General features: G+C 43.0%; 1 protein-coding gene across 1 annotated transcript in view; it reads right to left on the reverse strand.

Annotated features, from left to right (window-relative positions):
• Nucleotides 1-14462, reverse strand: part of LOC126092436 (programmed cell death protein 2) — a 72540-nt gene extending 58078 nt beyond the window's left edge. The window contains exons 1-2 of the mRNA XM_049908036.1: nt 13717-14462; nt 13471-13635 (exon numbers count right to left, since the gene is read on the reverse strand). Of these exons, the coding sequence (XP_049763993.1) occupies nt 13471-13635; nt 13717-14245 (694 nt within the window). The 5' untranslated portion in view covers nt 14246-14462. The remainder of the gene's footprint in view (nt 1-13470; nt 13636-13716) is intronic.
• Between the last annotated feature and the right edge of the window lie 7092 nt (nt 14463-21554).

Below are 21554 nucleotides of genomic sequence, written 5' to 3' on the forward strand. Positions count from 1 at the left end.
TGTATTGGTAGGATACTGTGAAGAATCAAAGGTACACAGGCTTTTTTAACCAATCTGCAGAAGAATCATAAAAAACAGGGATGATATTCTTTATGAAGGTACTTCTAAACAGCGTAAAAAAAAAAAAAAAAACTAAGTTACACGAACTAAGTTGATTGTCCATCCCACTCCCACTACAAGAAATAGATCCTGAGCTTGAGACTACTACATCAAGTTACAGGCCTAGCTCAATGAATACTAGCTCCATTGAGGTATCTAGTCCAGATGATGCAAATGATAATGAGCAACTGCAACAACACAAGCCAGTACAAAAGTCAAGAATTTCAAAGCAAAAAATCTGTATAACTTGATTACTTGTCCATCTAAACAGTCAGCTGATTCTGAACCTTGGTCACTGGAAGAAGCAACGATGTCAGACAACACTGAAAATTGGCTGAAGGCAATAAAATCCCAAGATGCAATCCCACAAAGAGAACCACACTTGCGACTCTCCCTGTTTACCTTCGGGCAAGAAACCAACAAATGCAAAATGCATCTTTAAAACTAAGAAAGATCTGAAAGGCCACATTTTACATAATAGAGCAGAGCTAATAATAAAAGTTCATCCTTAGAAACAAAGCCTCAACTATGATGAAATGTAGTTCCAGATACAGGGTACAACTCATTAATGTATTTTATTTGCTATGGCTTATGAACATGATCTAGACACTGATCACCTAGCTGTTGTCACAGCTTTCTTACACAGTGACTTAGATGAAGGCATCTATGTGAAAGTTTCGGAAGTAGCGCCAGTTATGAAGACAGTGACAGATACTGGTATTAGAAGAGAAAAATGGCAGTGTATGGATTGAAGGAATATGGCCACTGTTGAAACCTGAAATTAGCCACAAAAGTGTTGAACATAGACATCTTAATATGTGCTGTTTGTGTGAATGGTATAGTTATTTTTAGTCACAATCAACAAAAGAAAAATATCTTCAAGAAGAAACAAGTTAATAATTCAAACTGAGCGACTCTGGTAATCCACTAACTGTTTAGGTACCTGATTACTAGGAACTACAATGGATGTTTCCTGTGGATAGATCTGGCAAACTGTGTGGAGCAAGTTCTCAACAAATTCAATAAGAAAGACTTTAACACAATCTCTATGATTGCTCATTAGTCCAAAAACAGAAGAAGATCAAGAAGCTATGAAAGATCATATCCTATTCTCAAGTGACAGGAAGCTTCTTTTCTGCTCAATTAAGTACAAGTCCTGGCCTATCTTTAGATATCCCCAAGGTACCAAGAACATGAAGCTAGTGCTTTCTAAAATGGAGGACTACCACATCATATTTTACTCTGATAGGCTGGGCCAGACAGTCCAAGCGCAGAAAGTTGACAGCTGAGTATCTATTTAAATATGAAGGAGTGGGAGGATTCTGAAACACAAAGGAACAACCAACTCTAGCTGTAGGTGCAACTGATGCATAATATATGCCCTGACCACAGTGGGTCAAGAGGTTCCATGGCTTCAGAGATTAGACAGCTTGAAATACCTCTGAACCCCATGAAGGATCATACCAAATTACTGTGTGACGAGTCGGCAACTGACGTGTTAGTTGGTTGGCTTAAAAGAGGGGGGAAGGGACCAAACAGCTAGGTCATTGGTCCCTTGTTCTGAATAAAACAATGCCACAAGGGTGAGAATACAACAAGCAAGACTGACAACACAAAATGGAGAGAAAGGAAAAACCACAAGAACGTTGGAAGGGCAACAAACACTTAAATGGAAAAAAGGCAAGAAGAAAACCACAGAAACGCAAGAAACATGTAGAAGAGATTAAAACAACAAAGCAGATTACCATGGCTGGCTGACCATGAGAATAAAAAGGAGAAGCCAGCCACTCTGCAACACATTAAAACCTCCACCCTAAAAGCTCTAGGGTGGAGGACGCAGAGGGACAAAGGACATGTGTTACAATTTAGATCAAATGATAAAACCCACCCTCACGAATAAAACGTAAAACCAAATCAGCTGAAGAGGCATTGTCAGATACAATTAACAGCAATGAGTCCAGTAATCGAAGATTTCGACGCAGGGCAGTCAAAGTGGGACAGTGCACCAGAATATGGGCCACTACCAACCGGGTGCTGCATCAACACTGGGGCAGGTCTTCAGAGTGCAGGAGGTAGCCATGGGTCACCCAAGCGTGGCCACTGTGAAGCCAGCAGAGAACCACAGAGTCTGAGTCTCTGTGAGAGGTGTGCATGGAGAACTGCCACACATTCATAGTCTCCTTAATGGCACAGTTTGTTGTGTGTACTGAGAGTATGCCATTCCATCTCCCAAAGCCGAAAAACCTGGTGATGTAAAAACAAATGCAGGTCAGTTATTGGAATGCTGATCTCCATAAGCAGTTTCTGTGTAACCTGTTTGGCCAGCCTGTCAGCAAGTTCGTTGCCTGGGATTCCAGTGTGTCTTGTGGTCCACACAAACACCACTGCACCAGGGCTTACACGGACTCCTGGATGGTCACTACCAATGGACGACGCGGGTAACACTGGTCGATAGCTTGAAGGCTGCTCAAGGAGTCAGTACACAGAAGAAACAACTCCCCAGGGCATGGACAGATGTGCTCAAGAGCACGAGATATAGCCACCAGCTCTGCAGTGAAAACACTGCAGCCATCGGGCAAGGAATGCTGTTCAATATGTCCTCCATGGACATATGCAAAGCCGACGTGACCATCAGCCATCGAGCCGACAGTGTTAATCACTTCATGGCCTCGGTACACATCAAGAATCGAGATGAAGTGACAGCGGAGAGCCATGGGGTGAACTGAGTCCTTTAGGCCATGTGAAAGGTCCAGGCGAAGCCGTGGGCTAGGTGTACACAATTGGACTTCGAGTATACGTGGTAAAGGCAAGGACTACAGTTCCGATAGAAGGGATCGGATGCGAACTGCAATTGTAAGCCCTGACCTGGGCCACTGATGTGGGAGATGAAGCACCGTGGGTGGCAAAAGGAGATGGTAATTTGGATGTGCAGGAGAACTATGAACGTGTGCAACGTAACTGGTGAGCAGTTGAGCACGCCTGACCTGCAATGGAGGAACTCCAACTTCCGCAAGGACGCTGGTCACCGGACTCGGCCTAAAAGCTCCCGTTGCTAGTCGAACACCACAGTGGTGCACTGGGTTGAGTAAACGCAATGCTGAGGGTGCTGCCAAAACATAAACCAGACTCCCATAGTCAAGGTGGGATTGAACAAGGGCTGCAGAAGTGCAGAGTGATCTGCACCCCAGTTGGTGTTGCTCGGGCAGCGGAGGGCATTGAGGTGCTGCCAGCACTTCCACTTAAGCTGATGAAGGTGAGGAAGCCAAGTCAACTGGGCATCGAAAACCAGTCCTAAAACTTGATATGTCTCCACTATAATGAGGGACTCATCAGTAATGTAAAGTTCTGGTTCCTGATGAACGGAATGATGCCAACAGAAGTGCATAACGCATGACTTTGATCCCAAAACTGAAAGCTGTGGGCTAGAGCCCATGACTGTGCCTTGTGGGTGGGCTCCTGTAAGTGCCACTCAGCAACACCAGTGCTGGTGGAGCTGTATGAAATGCAGAAGTCGTCTGCATACAGAGAGGATGAGATGGACAGCCCTACAGCTGCTGCTGGACCATTAATGGCCACTAAAAATAGAGATACACTCAATACAGAGCCCTATGGGACCCCATTCTCCTGGATATGGGGGAACTACGGGAGGCACCAACTTGGACACGGAAAGTATGAAGCGACAGGAAATTCTAGATAAAAATCGGGAGCGGGCATCGGATACCCCACTCATATAATGTGCCAAGGATATGATGTCGCCAGGTGGTGTCATACGCTTTTCGTAAATCAAAAATGACAGCAACAAGGTATTGACATCTAGAAAAGGCTGTTCAGATCGCAGACTTGAGGGCACAAGATTATCAGTGGTAGAGCGGCCCAGGCTGAAGCCGCCCTGGCACGGAGCCAGTAGGCCACGTGACTCCATGACCCAACCTAAATGCCGACACACCTTACATTCCGGCAGCTTACAAAGAACATTGGTGAGGCTGATGGGCCAATAGTTATCCACATCAAGAGGATTTTTGAGTTTGAGCAATGGTATGATGTTGCTCTCCCGCCAGTGCGATGGAAAAATGCCATCGCACCAGATCCAGTTGAAGGTCAGGACGAGATGTCGCTTGTAGTCAGACGAGAGATGATTAATCATCTGACTGTGGATCTGATCGGGCCCAGGAGCTGTGTCGGGGCAATGTGCAAGGGCACTGAGAAGGTCCCACTCTGTAAATGGGGCATTATAGGGTTCACTGTGGTATGTAGTTAACAGGAGGACTTTCTCTTCCATCCGCCGCCTGAGAGTGCGAAAGGCTAGGGGGTAATTCTGCAACGCGAGGCGCAAGCATAGTGCCCAGCAAAGTGCTCGGCAATCACGTTTGCGTTGGTAGATAACATGCCATTTACGTTAACACCAGGAACACCTTTAGGGTCTGGCACCCAAAAACTCGTTTGATCTTTGCCCAGTCCCAGTCCAGTGGCTTATGGCACCCAATGGTCGACGCATACCTCTTCCAACACTCCTGTTTCCGCCTTTTGATAAGGTGGCGAACGTGGGCATGGAGCCATTTAAAGGCTATGAGGTGCTTCAAGGAAGGGTACTGCTTATGCCGCTGTAGAGCTTGCCGACACTCCTCATTTGCCTCAGCGACTTCCGGTGACCACCAAGGGACTGTCTTTCGCCGGGGGCACCCTAAAGAATGAGGGATAGCGCTTTCCGCCGCAGGAACAATCATCGTAGTTTCCTGCTCAACCACCACATCAATGTTACCATGTGGGGGAGATTCAACTGTGACAGCAGAGGTGAATGTTTCCCAGTCTGCCTTGTTTAAAGCCCATCTGGGCAAGCATCTGAAGGCCTGACGCTGAGGCAGTAACAGGAAGATGGGGAAGTGGTCACTACCATACAGGTCGTCATGTGCTCTCCAGTGGATAGATGGGAGAAGGCCAGGACTGCAAACCAAGAGATCAGTGTCCGAATATGTGCCATGTGCCACACTGAAATGTGTGGCGGCCCCAGTATTTAAGAGGCACAGGTCGAGTTGTGACAGTAAATTTTCGACATCTGCCTCGGCCAGTAAGAACTGTGCCATCCCACAAGGGGTTCTGAGTGTTAAAATCTCCAAAAAGTAGGAGAGGTGATCAATCAGTGCAGCCAATGTGTTCAAGGGTACTGCACCATCTGGAGGAAGATATACATTGCAGACAGTCATTTCCTGCATCATCCATATCCTGACAGCCACAGTTTCAAGAGGGGTTTGAAGAGGCACAGGTTCACTGCATACCAAATTCAGGACACATGCAAACTCCACCTGACGCACTATTATAGTTGCTACGGTTCCTGTAATATCCCTTATAGCCACGGTGGGGAGGGGTCCGCATTGCCGGGAACCAGGTTTCCTGGAGGGCAATGAAGAAAGAAGGTGAAAAACTTAACAGTTGCCATAGCTCAGCTAGGTGGTGGAAAAACTGCTGCAATTCCACTGGAGGATGACATTACTGTGAGGCTGGGAAGGCACGAAGCGTGCAAGAAGGCAGGTTATGCCTCAGGGTCACCTGCTGCCATTGATTGAGTATTTGTAGCCATTTCTATGGTGGATGAGGCATCAGTGAGATCCAGGTCTGCAGGGGACACTAAGATCTCCACTGCATCCTCAAGTGCAGAACTCATAGGGAGTGGTGGTTTTGGGGCCATCAGAGGGTCCTGTTTCTTAGCAGACTACTTCTTAGTTTGCTTGCTCTCTCACTTCTCTTTAGGGGCTTGCTGGGAAGATTTCTCTAAAGCAACTTCAGGCACGGAGGAAGACCATGAAGCTCTTCATCCAGCAGATTTTGGCTCCTTGAGCCACTGGCGAGTGTCTGCCATGGCATTAGTGGAGACCTTGGAAGAGAGGGCCCCAAGGGACCCCTTCCGCACAAGAGGAGCCGGGGGAAGCTGTTGCTTCTCTGGCAGGGGGGAAGGGACCGATGTTCCCTGCATTTGGGGGGACCTTGCTCCCAAAGTAGGTGCTTTGATTAGATTAGATTAATACTAGTTCCATGGATCATGAATACGATATTTCGTAACGATGTGGAACGAGTCAAATTTTCCAATACATGACATAATTAAGTTAATTTAACAACATAATTAAGTTAATATAACAACTTTTTCATTTTTTGTGTTTTTTATTTTTATTTTTTTATTTTTTAATATATTTTTTTAAATTTATATTTTAATATATATTTTGGGAGCAACAAAGGAACATTTGCCCCTTCCACCAAGGGGCAGATGTATTCTGGTGGCCCGGAGGGACCACTGTTTGTGGCACAGAGTGAGGAACCACAGGCACTTGGGTTGGGACAGCGATGGTGATGTAGCTGCAGCGTATGTTGACGCCAACCAAATGGGGTGCCATCTTTCGCATTTACGTTTAGCCTCTGTGTAAGTCAACAGGTCCAGGGTCTTGTACTCCATAATTTTCCACTCCTTTGGGAGTACTGGGCAGTCTGGCAAGCAGGGGAAGTGGTGCTCTCCACAGCTGATGCAAGTGGGAGGTGGCACATATGGAGTATCTGGTTGCAGTAGATGTTCGTAGTCTCGACATGTGATGCTGGAAGTGCAGTGGGTAGACATTTGCCCAAACTTCCAGCACTTAAAGCACTGCATAGGAGGAGGGACGTATGGTTTAACATCACAGTGGTAAACCATCACCTTGACCTTTTCAGGCAATCAATCACCCTCAAAGGCCAAGATGAAAGCGCCGGTAGCAACCCTATTACCTTTGGGTTCCCTGTAGACCTGCCAGATGAAATGAACACCCTGCCATTCTAAATTGGCGAGGAGCTCGTTGTCAGACTGCTCGGGGTGGTCACAATGGAAAATAGTCCCCTGGACCTTGTTGAGGCTTTTACGGGGAGTGACAGAAACAGGAATATTACCCAGCTTGTCACAGGCGAGTAATGCTCAGGATTGGGCTGGGGAAGCTGTCTGAATCAAGACCACGTCATTTTGCATCTTGGACAGCACTGTCACTTCTCCAAACTTATCCTCAAGGTGTTCAACGAAAAATTGAGGCTTTGTCAGTAGGAAAAAAGAGTCTCCATCAGTTCTGCTACAGACTAAAAACCGAGGCAAATATAGATCTCTCCATTCTGTAGCTCTACATTCCTCTCATTGTGTAGCAAGGGAGGGAAACGATTTAGGGTCATACCTGTCGACATTGTATTCTATCTTGCCCTTCTTAGAGACTGCTGGTGCCGTACAATCACCAGCAAGATATGACTTAGTCCGCTTCACTGCGGGTCATCCGCCCTGATGCCACCTACTCCGATTAGGGGCTCTCCCCACAGACACCACCCAGCCACAGCAAAGGCCAACTGGCATGATGGCCATTTCCGAGAGTCCTGATGCCCCGAGAAGACAGGCATCTACTCCTTGGCATACGTGTGGAGTTTACAGCTCAGTCATCAGCAGTGCAATCCCTGTGTTGTCAGGGGGCTACCACCAAATGGGTACATGATGGCCCCACCACAACGGACCGCCTACTGTGCTGGATACGGGGTGCAGAGAAATCCAATATTGTCATGGGGGCAAAAGAGGACAGGAGACAATGGAAGAAGATGACATACCCCGGAAAGTGTCCTCACACAAATAGTTGACTCGCAGATGGAGAAGCAAAGCCATGACAAGAGATTCAGGAGTTCGAATCTAAGGGCACTCGTGCACCACGTAAGGCCTCCTTCCTCATACGCCCTGCACTTCTGTAGAATTTTGAAAGTGGCATGTCAAACCATAGAATGGGACCTGAACTCACAGGGCCAAAAAGTGAGAGACTCCTTTTAGTCGCCTCTTATGACAGGCAGGAATACCTCGGGCCTATTCTAACCCCCAGACCCACAGGGGAAAACTGACGTGTATAAGGTTATTTGCTACAAGAGTTGAACCAAAAATACAGGCACAAAGCACCACTTTACACTTTATAAGAGAGAAAACAGTCATCCCAGGTGACTGGAGACAGAATGTGACAAGCATGATGATAAAACCTCAGGCAAGGTCTCATCATCCTCTCCTGCAAAAAGATTTTGGACTACATCCCCCTGACCCTCCTGGAATGATTCCAATGGGGGTTGTTTGTTAAAGTATCTTTCGCTTGCTAGAATGAAGTACGGATACTTTGAGTTTTTCACTTCTTGTATCAGAAGTTCATGATTACAGTTCTATCTTGTTACAATGTGTGTTCAATGTGCAATCAAAATTACAATGTGCATTCAAATCAAATAACACCTATAAATGACTTAACACAGACTGCTTACAAAACAGTCCTAGATTAAGCCTGTTGCTAAAATGTATGAGACCCTAACCAAGCAATATTAAACACACCATCACAAATAACAGCAGCACAAAGGTTTCTTACACCCACGGAAGAAGGTTATGGAAATGCTCAAAGACTTCAACAGGCAGATGTTGAAGGTAGACGTCAACAATCCAGCAAAACTCAAGGTTCTCAAGTGAAATACCCTGATATTTTTCTGATTTCCAGACAAGTTTTAGCATTTTTCTTCCCAAATTATGAGAGTTCAAGGGTAAGTTAAGACGTAAGTTGACAATCTGTCTTTGCAGCTACAGTACAAGAAACAACAGTGCAAACAAGGAAATATCTTTAAAAAACTTGCAAGCAGATGCATTTCCTGATGTGAGCAAAAAACTTAAGTACTAACATCATCATCATTTGTGATGAACTGTTTTTCAATGGAGAAAGCACACATTTGGTGACAAAAATATGCAATTCCTTGGGGTCAAAAACACAGGTTTAAAAAACCTTCACCGATTTCAGAAATAACCGCAGAAAAAAAGCAGGCCTCTTGAAAGACGTGTATAAGTTGGGGAAGAATTGTGTAAACCAACACTGTGAGTGACTGCCACTAAAATGTTGGTTCTACTATGTTCATTATATCTACTATTTTTCAGGTTTTGTGTGATTTTTCTTTTGAAAAATATATGTCACATAGCATAGAAACCGCCAGCGACTGACAACTTTCTTCTTCTTATAATCTATACTTTCTAACATATAAGCTATTTTTGAAGTGCCAAAATGTACTGAACAAATAAAATTTCTATAAAATGCCACACTGTGCAACATACTTGCAGTGAGAGTCACAATCACTGAAATCCAGCACCCATGGCCTATAGCCCGCTCAGGATAAACCATGCAAATCCACTGCATTATGCCACACACAAACAGACCCGACCTGCGGGTCCTGCTCATTAGTGGGAACTGAATGGCTTCAGATCAGGGCCAATCCATTACAGATACCCACAGAAATGATCTGAGGTTTTGACCTGTCACAGAAATCCAGTCATGTGGCCAGCTATTCACGAGCCACAGACAGCATGTTGATGAAGTGTGACCACAGTGATCAATCCGTGTAACAGATAACTTGTTCAAATACTCTGAGAATCAATAATAATGAGGATAGGTAGCAACTCACCATAAAGATGACTGCCGAGCCACAGGCAGGCATGTAGAAAAGACAGTCAACTCTCACAACTAAAATTCCAGCCATTTTTTGTCAGAAAATGAGAGCAGACACACAGTTACACAATCACTCAGACACAACTCATGCACACATGACCACTGTCTTCTGCTGCTGTGTCAACATCTCTGAAAATCAGACCCAAACAAACCATTCCTCATAACTACCTGCCTCTCGTCAGCAGCTGCTAGGTTAATGGCAATAAGTGGCGGTAGCACTGACTACAAGCTGAGGGGACTGGCAGGAAAGGGAGCAGCAATAGTCATGAGGGAGTAGGGAAGTGGCGCACGTACTCAGCTGCAGCCAGCCAGCGACAGTGAATGACACCGCAGTAAACAAACCATTTCATCTATTGAGACAAAGACGAGATTTTTCCAGCCCCCCCCCCCCCCTCTCTCTCTCTCTCTCTCTCTCTCTCTCTCTCTCCCTCTCCCCCCCCCCCCCCCCAAATTTCCCTGACATGTTTGACTTCCAGACCTTGTGGCAACCCTGAAAACTGTACTTACAAATGTTCAAAAACTGGTATTAGGTGAGGAATCGAGAAATATACTATATCTCCCTATATATTGTTCCCATAGGAACCACAAAGACAAGCCAAGACAACACAACACTAATTACAGTGCACACAGAGACATTTGAGCAGTAATTCTTCCCACACCCTACATGGAAATGGAAAGGGAAGAAATCTTAAAACGTGGTACAATGACAGGGTCCCCTGCCATGCACCTTACAGCGGTTTGCAAAGTACGGATGTATATATGTACCTCCAATCATCATCCGATATTTTAAAACAGCTTTGTTTTAATCAGCAAATTCTGTTACGTTTTAATTACAATTTGTTTGAAATGGTTTCCTTTTCCTCAACAGCAGTATACCTGCCATGACTTTAGCTGTAGTACCTTAATTAAATAATCACACTTAAATAAATTTTTGCTACATTTCCAATTTCTTGCCCAATGCAAATGTTTATTTCTAGTTTTGTATCTATTATCGCCTTACAACCACATGCAATTTTAAAGCAGTTAATGACTATCGCATTATCACATCTTGTAGAAATTCACAGTTGATGCAGTAATGGCTAATGTATGACCTCATTTCTGTATCATACATGAAACTTCCCACTTTTTGGCTTACTTTTACATTAAAAACTGCCACTATGATACTGTAATAAGATCTGATGCCAGTTTTACCAGCTTCCATAACACTACATTGAGGTCTTGAGCAAACCCGTACACTCTTGAATGATTTCCATACAATGTCTTGGTCATATTTTAAAGAGGTATTGATATTATTGCTTAGTGCAATAGACTGGTGATTAATTATAATGACTCTAATGGACTTAAATCTTATCCATCACTTTTATATAAGAACCCACTGCAAATGTCAGTTGCATTGCGTTGATAGAACAGTACTCTACAGCTTTTCAATTAATTGTTATAGATCTAAGAAGCTACCATCAGAAGTAAAAAATTAAATAAATTTAAACTGAAAGTTATCGCAAAATATCGTGGCAGTTACTTGGCTCTGTGGTAGATTATCATCTGCTAACCTTAACAGTTAAAAAATGCAGTGCATCAGTCACCTGAGGCTTCTGATCCCACCCATCCGCTTTGACCTGTGGCTGTGTGCGATGGTGCCCTGTGGTGGTGTAATGGTTTCATTTGAACTTTTGTTTTCGTAGAGTGGAGTTGTTGGCAGTGTCTGTGACTGAAGGATTGAAATTGTTTTCCGTGAGTTATAAATTTTTGTGTGTGTTTGCATTTTCAATAGGTGTTATTGATTTGCTGTTTGTGGTGCAGTAAGACATTTAATTTATTGGTGGCTGCTTTTGTTAGGTATGGATATGACGATCCAGTTCAATAGCACAAGGTTGCGGGCAGAGATGGGGGAGGACAAAATGTCTTTGATTAAGTTTCTGCAGATGTGTGAATTGATAGCAGAGATTGTCAAATTTAGTGGCTGCTGAAAAAATATGAGGTCAGCATGAGTTCCGGCATCTCGGACCAGGGATGGGTATATGTGGCGGGGTCGAAAGGACAACCTCACTCCATTAGATGTGGTACCTGGTTCAAGAAATCTGGGTTGGCCACGAGAGAGATTGTTGTGATGACTTACTATTTTTGTTATTGGTCCTCTGGTGCCCAAGAGACTAGAGTGAGTGAAAGGACGGTGTTAGATTGGTTTCCTTTTTGTAGCGAAGTGTGTTGTCAGTATGTGAAGTATAGGGATAAGTTGGGTGTGCTGGGGGTGGTAGTTGAGATACACTAATCACAGCTTGGGAAGAGGAAATATGGGAGGGGTAAGTCTCTGGTTGTTTATGGGTGTGGGGGGTTGTTATATTGGGGGGGGGGGGGGGGGGAGGACGGGGTGTACTGATTGTGTTTTCAGGGTTTGGGGGCGGGGTGTACTAAGAGGGAATTGGTGGGGTTAATTGAAGAGTATATTGAGGAGTGGAGTAGTGTAGTTTCAGATGCTTTTTCGTCATACAAGGGTTTGGGGAAGAGAGGTCATGATCACACAGTTGTAAACCATAGTTTAGAGTTTAAAAATTACAAAACTGGGGATGACTAATACAACAGAGGGATTTTGGGGAGCGGTTAAATAACTGGTAGGGAGTGGGAAGAGGCACTATTCTAACCTGCAATCTCATTTAGATGAGTACTGCTGGCAGTAGAGTGTTCTTGGGCATTATTGTATTTTTCTGAGGGCAGTGAGTAAGATGTATAGGTCCAGGGTGGTTAGTTGAGGGGGTTTGGTATGGGGGGGGGGGGGTTGTGGGTAATGGTTGTGGATTTAGGTGAGTGGGTTGCAGGGCGTGGGGAGGCTTGTTGCAGGATTATGTTGCAAAGGATCTTTTTTGTTGCAGTTGTTTTTGAATTGTAATATGTGATAGAGTTTTGTTTATTTTGTGGTTTTTACTTGTTAGCAGATTTTTTTTGTGTGGGGGTGGGGGGGAGTTAAGTTTGGGGGAGGGAGCAGTGGTTGGAGTTCATAGGTTGTGGGTGGTTTGTGTTTTTCTTTGTGAGTGTGTCTTTTCTGTGGGTTATTGGGGTGGCCAAACTAGTGCGTAGCTCAGGAATTTGTTGGTGGTACGTAGTTTTTTTTTCCGCAAGTTGTGATGTTTTGTGGGAGTTTTGAAGTGCTGAGAGTTTTGTTTTATTTATCGAAGATGTAGGTGTTTGGTTTTTTGGTATTGTCAGCTGTGGTTGACCTATATAGCTGAAGAAAAGTTACCGATTCCTGTGGATTTTGTGGGTGTAGCAGAATGTGGGAATTTTGTGCTGTTTTTCCTTTTTTTTTGCCGGCGTTTTGTGGGGTTCGGGATCGTGGTGTGCGTTTTTTATGTTTATATTTACCTTGTCGCCACCCTAAAGGCCATAGTTTCCTACGCTTGCCACGTTAGTTAGATTATATTTTTGGAGGGAGATGTTACTATCGTATTTATATGTATGTTCGTTTTTGTTGTCGTGTTTATGTAGTGAAGTCATAAGCGCCATATTGGAGACGCTGAGAATGGTCATTTCCGCCATACTGATGGCATCATGGGTCAAAGGAGATGGGTGGAATCGGACGCTTCTGTAAACCCGTTTTTGTGTTTTTTCACTTTTCTGGCGTGTTTCCGGCGGCAGTCTCTTCGTCTTCCTATTATGATATGTTGACACCCCGCCTTCTCCCTACACACATTGTTCTGCACACGACCCAACGGTTAGAAACGCTGTCTTCGTAGATGGCGAGAAAAGTATAGCAACAGAAAAAGACAGTAACGCATTAGGCGCACTGATAGTAATAAACACAAAAAAAGAAAAGCGTGTAACAACATATGACCGTCATATCATACTGGAGATGAAACTCTATTCCCAGGTTACTTGCCTTGGAAGGTGCCTTCAACTTTGTCAACTGAGGTAGGGGTCTCCTCTCCGTTCTCTTCGTCGCTGAGCGACGAACTACTTGAATCTGAAGAACCGGCCTCCACCCCCACCAATAACTCGAATTCTGGTAGTAACAATTCGCTCTTTGCAACTACTACGTTGTTTTCTGCATAAAAGAGTGTCCATTAACAATTTAATCTCTTTAGGAAACGAAAGATTTTTTTTTTTTTTCCAAATTACTACTTGCCTTCACATACTTCTTTGTGACCTGCTTTCCAATCCGAAACTTGGTGCTGCCTACTACAGTAATTAGCTTTCTTGCACTTTGCACAATGACTCGTACTTTTACATCCACATACGATGCACAGTTTACAGTATGTACTCGCACATATCTCTTTACACCAATTCTCTTCGTACACTGGTGGGTCATAGGGGTAAAAAGCATTTTTCCGTGGCAACTGACACCGAAAGACTTTGAGATTTACGTTGGTGTTATTTTCGCAACAGTCAGGACTCAAACATAAAAATATGAATATTGTACGATGAAAGCAATTTTCCTGCTCCTCAATAGGGGCGTACACTTGGCACAGAAAAATACAGGGATTCCCGCACTTCCGACACTTTAAATCTTCTGCATCTGGTATGTTAAAATCAAGCCAAGCAGGATATCCGCCAACTTTGCTCGGGAAGAATCTACTATCTAGTTTCCAGCGATCAACACAAGTCTCAACATAACCTACGGACAATTCACACGAGTCTTCGCTGGAAGCTGACATCTTCGCATTTCAAAGATTTCCCGCAGACGTCTGGAGATTGAGAACTAAAGTTTATGGGACTACCGAATGATCCGACAGATGTCCCTAGGTTCGTTCGAGATACAGTTGCAATCCTTTGAACCACGCTAATGCGATCGATGGAGGCATTCTCTCAGTTCCCGTGGTTTGTGACTGCGCGAAAGCTGTTCGAGTTAAGGTCAGTGGGCAGTTCCAACTAGTTTCGACTTTCGACTGATCAGAGGGAATTCTTCTTCCTAGCTCCAAAGCATTTAATAAGCCTGCTCCAAAGAGATCAGCGCACGCATGTGCAGAGCTTTTTGTGTTCAGTCTCGTAGCATTTTCGTTGAAGGTTAACAGTTCTAGGTTCCTGCTAGCCATGCAGAGGCACTGTATATTTGAAACTTGTGAAAATTTAATGCAGGCTTGTGCAATTTTATTCCCTTGAGGGATTTTTCTGTATAAATGTGTTGCATATACAGGAGGGTCCAAAAAAATGTATCCACTGTTTAAAACTGGCAAACTAATTGACGGAGTTGTCTCATCTTTGGTAGTGTAATACCTGGGGTACCAGAAGTAAAAGGGTCTCACTATTCTTTAAAGACACCATGGAGGTAAGAATAAGGGGACATGGCGCTACGTATCCCAGCCGTACTACGTTTTGAAGTCATGGGGCCCGGCTCGCTGCCATGACACTCTAACCAAAACATTGCCAGTGTGCTATAGCGCTGCGTGTTTTACAGTCGCTAATTGCACCATATACGCATGTAACGTCATCAGATTGGTTGTTTCAAAGTTTTTGTTTAAAATAAAATCTCGTAAAGGCGAAATTCCGCGTTTCTTCTGATTAAAAATAGTTTTTAATGTAATATTACGAATAGCTAGCCTTCAATGTAAACGATACAATTTTGTTAATTCAGTAATAAACGTGTATCACAAACTAAATAATAGAAACTGAAAACTAAGTTAGCTATACCCTCCCTCCAAAGCCCCATAAATACATCTTGTTTGTAATACGTACTGGGACATTTCAGTTACGTTACACTACTGGGAAACACTGTTCATTACCACCAATATTTACCGAAATACGGTACATAGAATGGCAAATCTACACAGTGTCCTGTTTAGGCCTATACTTTACGCCAGTTAATGTAGTGTTAGCTTTTAATTTGGTACATGATGAAGACAAAGTGAGTTACTCAACACTTCGATTATCGACGATACGTACGTATCATACTGAAACGTGAACCTGAAAACTAAGAATTTAATTCTTTGAATGAACATACCTTTTGCAAATGTTTTGGGTGTGTAGGGAAAACTGATGGTACAGCATTTTCTCGGAGCCTTACTGTCGAAAGGGAAGTTCGGTCTATGTCCTCTTCTCGTAAATGCTGAGAACATATAGTGCTCCATTTAGACGCACGACAATTCTTCCTCCTCACGGCATTCTCCCACAGAGCTTTCCGACTTTCATTTTTAGGAAATTTAAAATCATACAGGAGAAAAACACGCTATAGTACAAGTACCGATGTAGTACACATTCATTCACAATGAAGTTGTAAAATCACACTTAACGAGACAACTTACACATGAAATGTTATTCCCATCGATTTCGCATCACAATCAGAATGATTCGTACATCCGAACACCACATAAGTCACCATAATAGCGCAAAATCCTTCCAAAAGCGAGCGACAAGCCTATGCACACAAGCTTACATCAGCAATGTTTTGGTCGGATTGAGATGGCTATCCTCGGCTTCACATAGCTTCGCAGCTGTGACGTCACGGCGTCTCCCTCTATTCTTACCTCCATGAAAGACACTTTCAAAATGAATAATTTTTTTGTCTTCCACACAAGGCTCCGATCACAATAGCCGATAATTTGGGGGTCACACACCACAATCATTGCTATAAATGACACGCACACATTAAGTTGGCTCACTTTATAGAGGGGAGGTGGCATAGGTAGAAAGACGCATGCTATGCTGGTACACATATATTAGGGAAATGAAGCTGCATGCTAGATTCTTAACCAATGGACACAATGCGGCAATTCCCTACCAAATAAACTAATGATATTTTTTTTCAAATCAGATAATTTCCGGCATTTGTAACCTTTAGGCATTTATTACGTCGTCGTTTATTAACACTGGTACTAATTATCTGCAAAGCATTGTCAAGCAGCAATAAAAGTTTGGTAACCAAAATCAGTGAGGCAAGCAGATCAATTTTTTCATCATATGCATATAATCAAAATATGTAAAAGAAAACAGGATGTTTATGAGGAAAGTGGTAATTAAGAAAGCATTCAGTTAACATTTTGTATCACTTGTTCTCCAGGAAGTGCCGACAACAAATGGAAGCAGAAAAGTTGGACTCAGTTTCATTCATCATAATCGATGTTTTTGGAAAGCCTGCAACTGTCATTCATTCATTAAATACCGTAATGAAACTCGACACAACTTACGTATTTTTTTATGCTTCGCACAACGCATTTCGAGAATTACTCGTCATCATGATCAAATATTTACATTAGTATTTTTGTGTTGTGCTGCCTGTCTTGCACTGTAGCCGTCTTTTAGTGGTTTTATGATACAGTCCCTTCTCTATTATGGAGAATACAAGACACAAACCAACACTCTTACCAATTGTTAAATTTCACAGTGTGTGTGTGTGTGTGTGTGTGTGTGTGTGTTTTGTATAATGTGTAGGCAGAGTGCAGTACCTTAACCTCGAAAAGATGACCCAACACAGCGCGAGAGAGCCACAACACACATACAAACAGCACACAAAATATCCGCCCCCGGTAGCTGAGTGGTCAGCGCGACAGAATGTAATCCTAAGGGCCCAGGTTCGATTCCCAGCTGGGTCGGAGATTTTCTCCGCTCAGGGACTAGGTGTTGTGTTGTCCTAATCATCATCATTTATCCCCATCGAGGCACAAGTCGCCGAAGTGGCGTCAAATCGAAAGACTTGCACCAGGCGAACGGTCTACCCGACGAGAGGCCCTAGTCACACGACATTATTATTATTAGCACACAAAATACGTATGCAAATATTTTCACATGAAAGAAAGACGTACCTGCCGCATTATTTCATTATTTGAATCAGAAACATTTGAGCAACGCGAAGAGAGTATTATACAGGTGTCAATTAGCACTGCGACTGTCAGGAAACGAAACATGCGAAATATGCGTACAAGTTTACGTGAGGGGTTCTGTCGGTTGATGTTATCATGAAGCTGCACCTGCACAGTAGAAACAGTTTGAAAACGGCTGCACTCGGTTGTAATAGGTTCAATAGAGGTTCGTTCGAGTATACAGGGTGGTCCATTGATCGTGACCAGGCCAAATATCTCACGAAATAATGGTCAAACGAGAAAACTACAAAGAACGAAACTTGTCTATCTTGAAGGGGGAAACCAGATGGCGCTATGGTTGGCCCACTAGATGGCACTGCCATAGGTCAAACGGATATCAACTGCGTTTTTTTTTAAAATAGGACCCCCATTTTTTATTACATATTCGTGTAGTACGTAAAGAAATACGTATGTTTTAGTTGACCACTTTTTTCGCTTTGTGGTAGATGGCGCTGTAATAGTCACAAACATATGGCTCACAATTTTAGACGAACAGTTGGTAACAGGTAGGTTTTATAAATTAAAATACAGAATGTAGGTACGTTTGAACATTTTATTTCGGTTGTTCCAATGTGTTACATGTACCTTTGTGAACTTATCATTTCTGAGAACGCATGCTGTTACAGCGTGATTACCTGTAAATACCACATTAATGCAATAAATGCTTAAAATGAAGTCCGTCAACCTCAATGCATTTGGCAATACATGTAACGACATTCCTCTCAATAGCGAGTAGTTCGCCTTCCGTAATGTTCGCACATGCATTGACAATGCACTGACGCATGTTGTCAGGTATTGTCGGTGGATCATGATAGCAAATATCCTTCAAGTTTCCCCACAGAAAGAAATCCTGGAACGTCAGATCCGGTGAACGTGTGAGCCATGGTTTAGTGCTTCGACGACCAATCCACCTGTCATGAAATATTCTATTCAATATCGCTTCAACTGCATGCAAGCTATGTGCCGGACATCCATCATGTTGGAAGTATATGGCTATTCTGTCATTCAGTGAAACATCTTGTAGTAACATCGGTAGAACATTACGTAGGAAATCAGCATACATTGCACCATTTAAATTGCCATCGATAAAATGGGGGCCAGTTATCCTTCCTCCCATAATGCCGCACCATACATTAACCTGCCAAGGTCGCTGATGTTCCATTTGTCGCAGCCATCCGTTGCCCAATAGTGCATATTATGCCAGTTTACGTTGGTGAATGATGCTTCATCGCTAAATAGAACGCGTGCAAAAAATCTGTCATTGTCCCGTAATTTCTCTTGTGCCCAGTGGCAGAACTGTACACAACGTTCAAAGTCGTCGCCATGCAATTCCTGGTGCATAGAAATAAGGTACAGGTGCAATCGATGTTGATGTAGCATTCTCAACACCGACGTTTTTGAGATTCCCGATTCTCGCGCAATTTGTCTGCTACTGATGTTTGGATTAGCCGTGACAGCAGCTAAAACACCTACTTGGGCATCATCATTTGTACAAAGGTCGTGGTTGACGTTTCACATGTGGCTGAACACTTCCTGTTTCCTTAAATAACGTAACTATCCGGCGAACGGTCCGGACACTTGGATGATGTCGTCCAGGATACCGAGCAGGATACATAGCACACACCCATTGGGCATTTTGATCACAATAGCCATATATCAACATGATACGACCTTTTCCGCAATTGATAAACGGTGCATTTTAACAAAGGTAATGTACCACGAAGCAAATACCGTCCGCACTGGCGGAATGTTACGAGATACCATGTACTTATACGTTTGTGACTATTTCAGCGCCATCTATCACAAAGCGAAAAAAGTGGTCCAACTAAAACATTCATATTTCTTTACGTACAACACGAATGTGTAATAAAAATGGGGGTTCCTATTTTTAAAAAAACCAGTTGGTATCCGTTTGATCTATGGCAGCGCCATATAGTGGGCCAACCATAGCGCCATCTAGTTTCCCTCTTCAAGCTAGACGAGTTTCGTTCTTTGTAGTTCTTTCGTTTGATGCTTATTTCGTGAGATATTTGGCATGGTCACTATCAATGGACCACCATGTAGGTGTCATGACTGGTCACTACCGTTTGCGTCTTGTGTATGGTGCGCATGGGTAACTTTGTGATCGTCATGACGCCTTTGCATTACTCAAACACTTATTGAGTATGTTATCTTGTTTGGTCACATTAGCGCCAGCAGACACCGATGCTCTCTTTGCGTTGCTCAAACGTTTCTACTTCCCATTTATGATAGGCACTTCTTGGACTGATCACCTAACACCATGAGCAGCAGTGAAATAAAGTAGTAACTGGAGAAGAGGTTGAAAAATCAGCCAAACAGTTGCAAAACAAAGACTTATTAGAGACTTATTAGCCCCTGACCTAGGTTTCTATATTTCTAAAAATATTTTCTTCAGATGGAGAGGGTCTTGTTACATCACATGATGGTACATTAGATTAGATGAAGCTGAGTGGCTCTTGTCATACAAATATCTTCAGATTTACACAGTTGCTGTTTCACACCCATGTTTAAGATTTTTTTTTACTAGAGAAATTCTGAATCATTCTTGTCATTTACCAGTTTCCTCTGTAACATCCAGTTCTTTTACATATTTTAACTGTAGGCACATGCTGACAAATTGGATAAAATTGTCTCATTGATACATATGAGTTTATTGTGGTTGCAATGAGTACAGTTTAGAAGCGTATCACTAGTGCTAATGGCATTAAGTATACTCATGAACATTCTTGCAGACTAGTGTCAGTGAATTAAAACCTGTTTCTTAGAAAGCCACAACCAGAAAATGTCATATCAGTTTATGGTGTCAGTACCAACATGCTTGAGACGTACATTATCACCTGCATGTCCTTCAACATTTTGTCATTGCACTGGTAGGGCTTTGATAACAGGTAAATCAATGGCACTTTAATTATAATTAAGAGTGAGATATGTATTAGATCTTTCATTTTTGTGTGTTGCACTGCTGTAGCTTTAAAAGTGGGCATTAAATGTGCCCTTTTACACATCCAAACATTTTGAGGATATACAGGGTGTCTACGACCCGGGACAACCGGGAAATCCGGGAAAAACCCGGGAATTTTTTCATCCGGGAGAAAACCGGGAAAAACCCGGGAATTTTTCGGAATTCCGGGAATTTTTCATTTTAGCTTTCAGTTAAATTTTTGTAATTTTGACTGCAGAATTGATTCTCTAGCAAAGAATGTTATTGTATCCGGCTACTGGAGAATGATACTGCAGCAAGAAAATATAAACGAGAGGGAAAAAAATAAAACTTTAGTGGCAAAGGAAATGTGCAATTTACAACAACAAAACACCGTGCACGCACAAGCGTCTGCAAATAGCAAAAATATGTCAAAGGCCGTAGCGCGCAGACTGTAATTCTTCGTAACAATAAACGGCTTGCTATGAGCATGACGTCACAACTGTTCATGTAAGGTTCGTTTGACCAATTGCCAGCGGTCTGTTGCGCATGCGCATTTGACTCGCGTATAAGCAGTACCTTCTCCCGCTACTTGAAGTTTGGCTGTTAGCTGTATCGGTAGTAGCAGCAAGCATGGCTGTTAGCTGTATCGGTAGTAGCAGCAAGCAGCCAAATGCAAACGAGAAAAGTTTTTCTCCCGCGCCCTAGCTGCCAGATTCACGCTTGCACAGAGTTGTAGTGCGGAGGGGGCTCTCCACGTGACCCGTGTTTACGTTAAGTAATTTCGCTGCTTCTCTTAGTGTACAGCTCCCACGTCAAATGAAAACAAAACGGATTTCTATGGCCGGAAGTTATCAAGTGAATTAAAATACATTCACATAATTACGGAGGGCAAAAATATATTATTAATTTCAGTTTTCTAGTTTTATTTTATTTCCAAGTTTGTAGCAGTCAAGCATTAATCGCCTTGCAGATTAGTGGCAGTTAATTTTAGTGAAGTTAATTTTGCAAGTTTGCTAAAGAAATTTGGCTTTATTAATCTTTCCGCTGAGGCAGTCATTTTATTTGAAACGAAGTGTTTCATTCTTCAGTATTGCCTAGTTCCAAGCGAAGCTAATTTCAAGTGCACGTTATCATCTTCTGCCTTATATGGCATTATGCCATAATAAAGAACCAAAAATGAGATCGCAGAGTACTGGTACTCCAAGAAAATTTACATCCCAAAAACCA

The sequence above is a fragment of the Schistocerca cancellata genome, chromosome 7 (assembly GCF_023864275.1).
Source record: "Schistocerca cancellata isolate TAMUIC-IGC-003103 chromosome 7, iqSchCanc2.1, whole genome shotgun sequence".
In the NCBI taxonomy this organism is placed as follows: domain Eukaryota; kingdom Metazoa; phylum Arthropoda; class Insecta; order Orthoptera; family Acrididae; genus Schistocerca; species Schistocerca cancellata.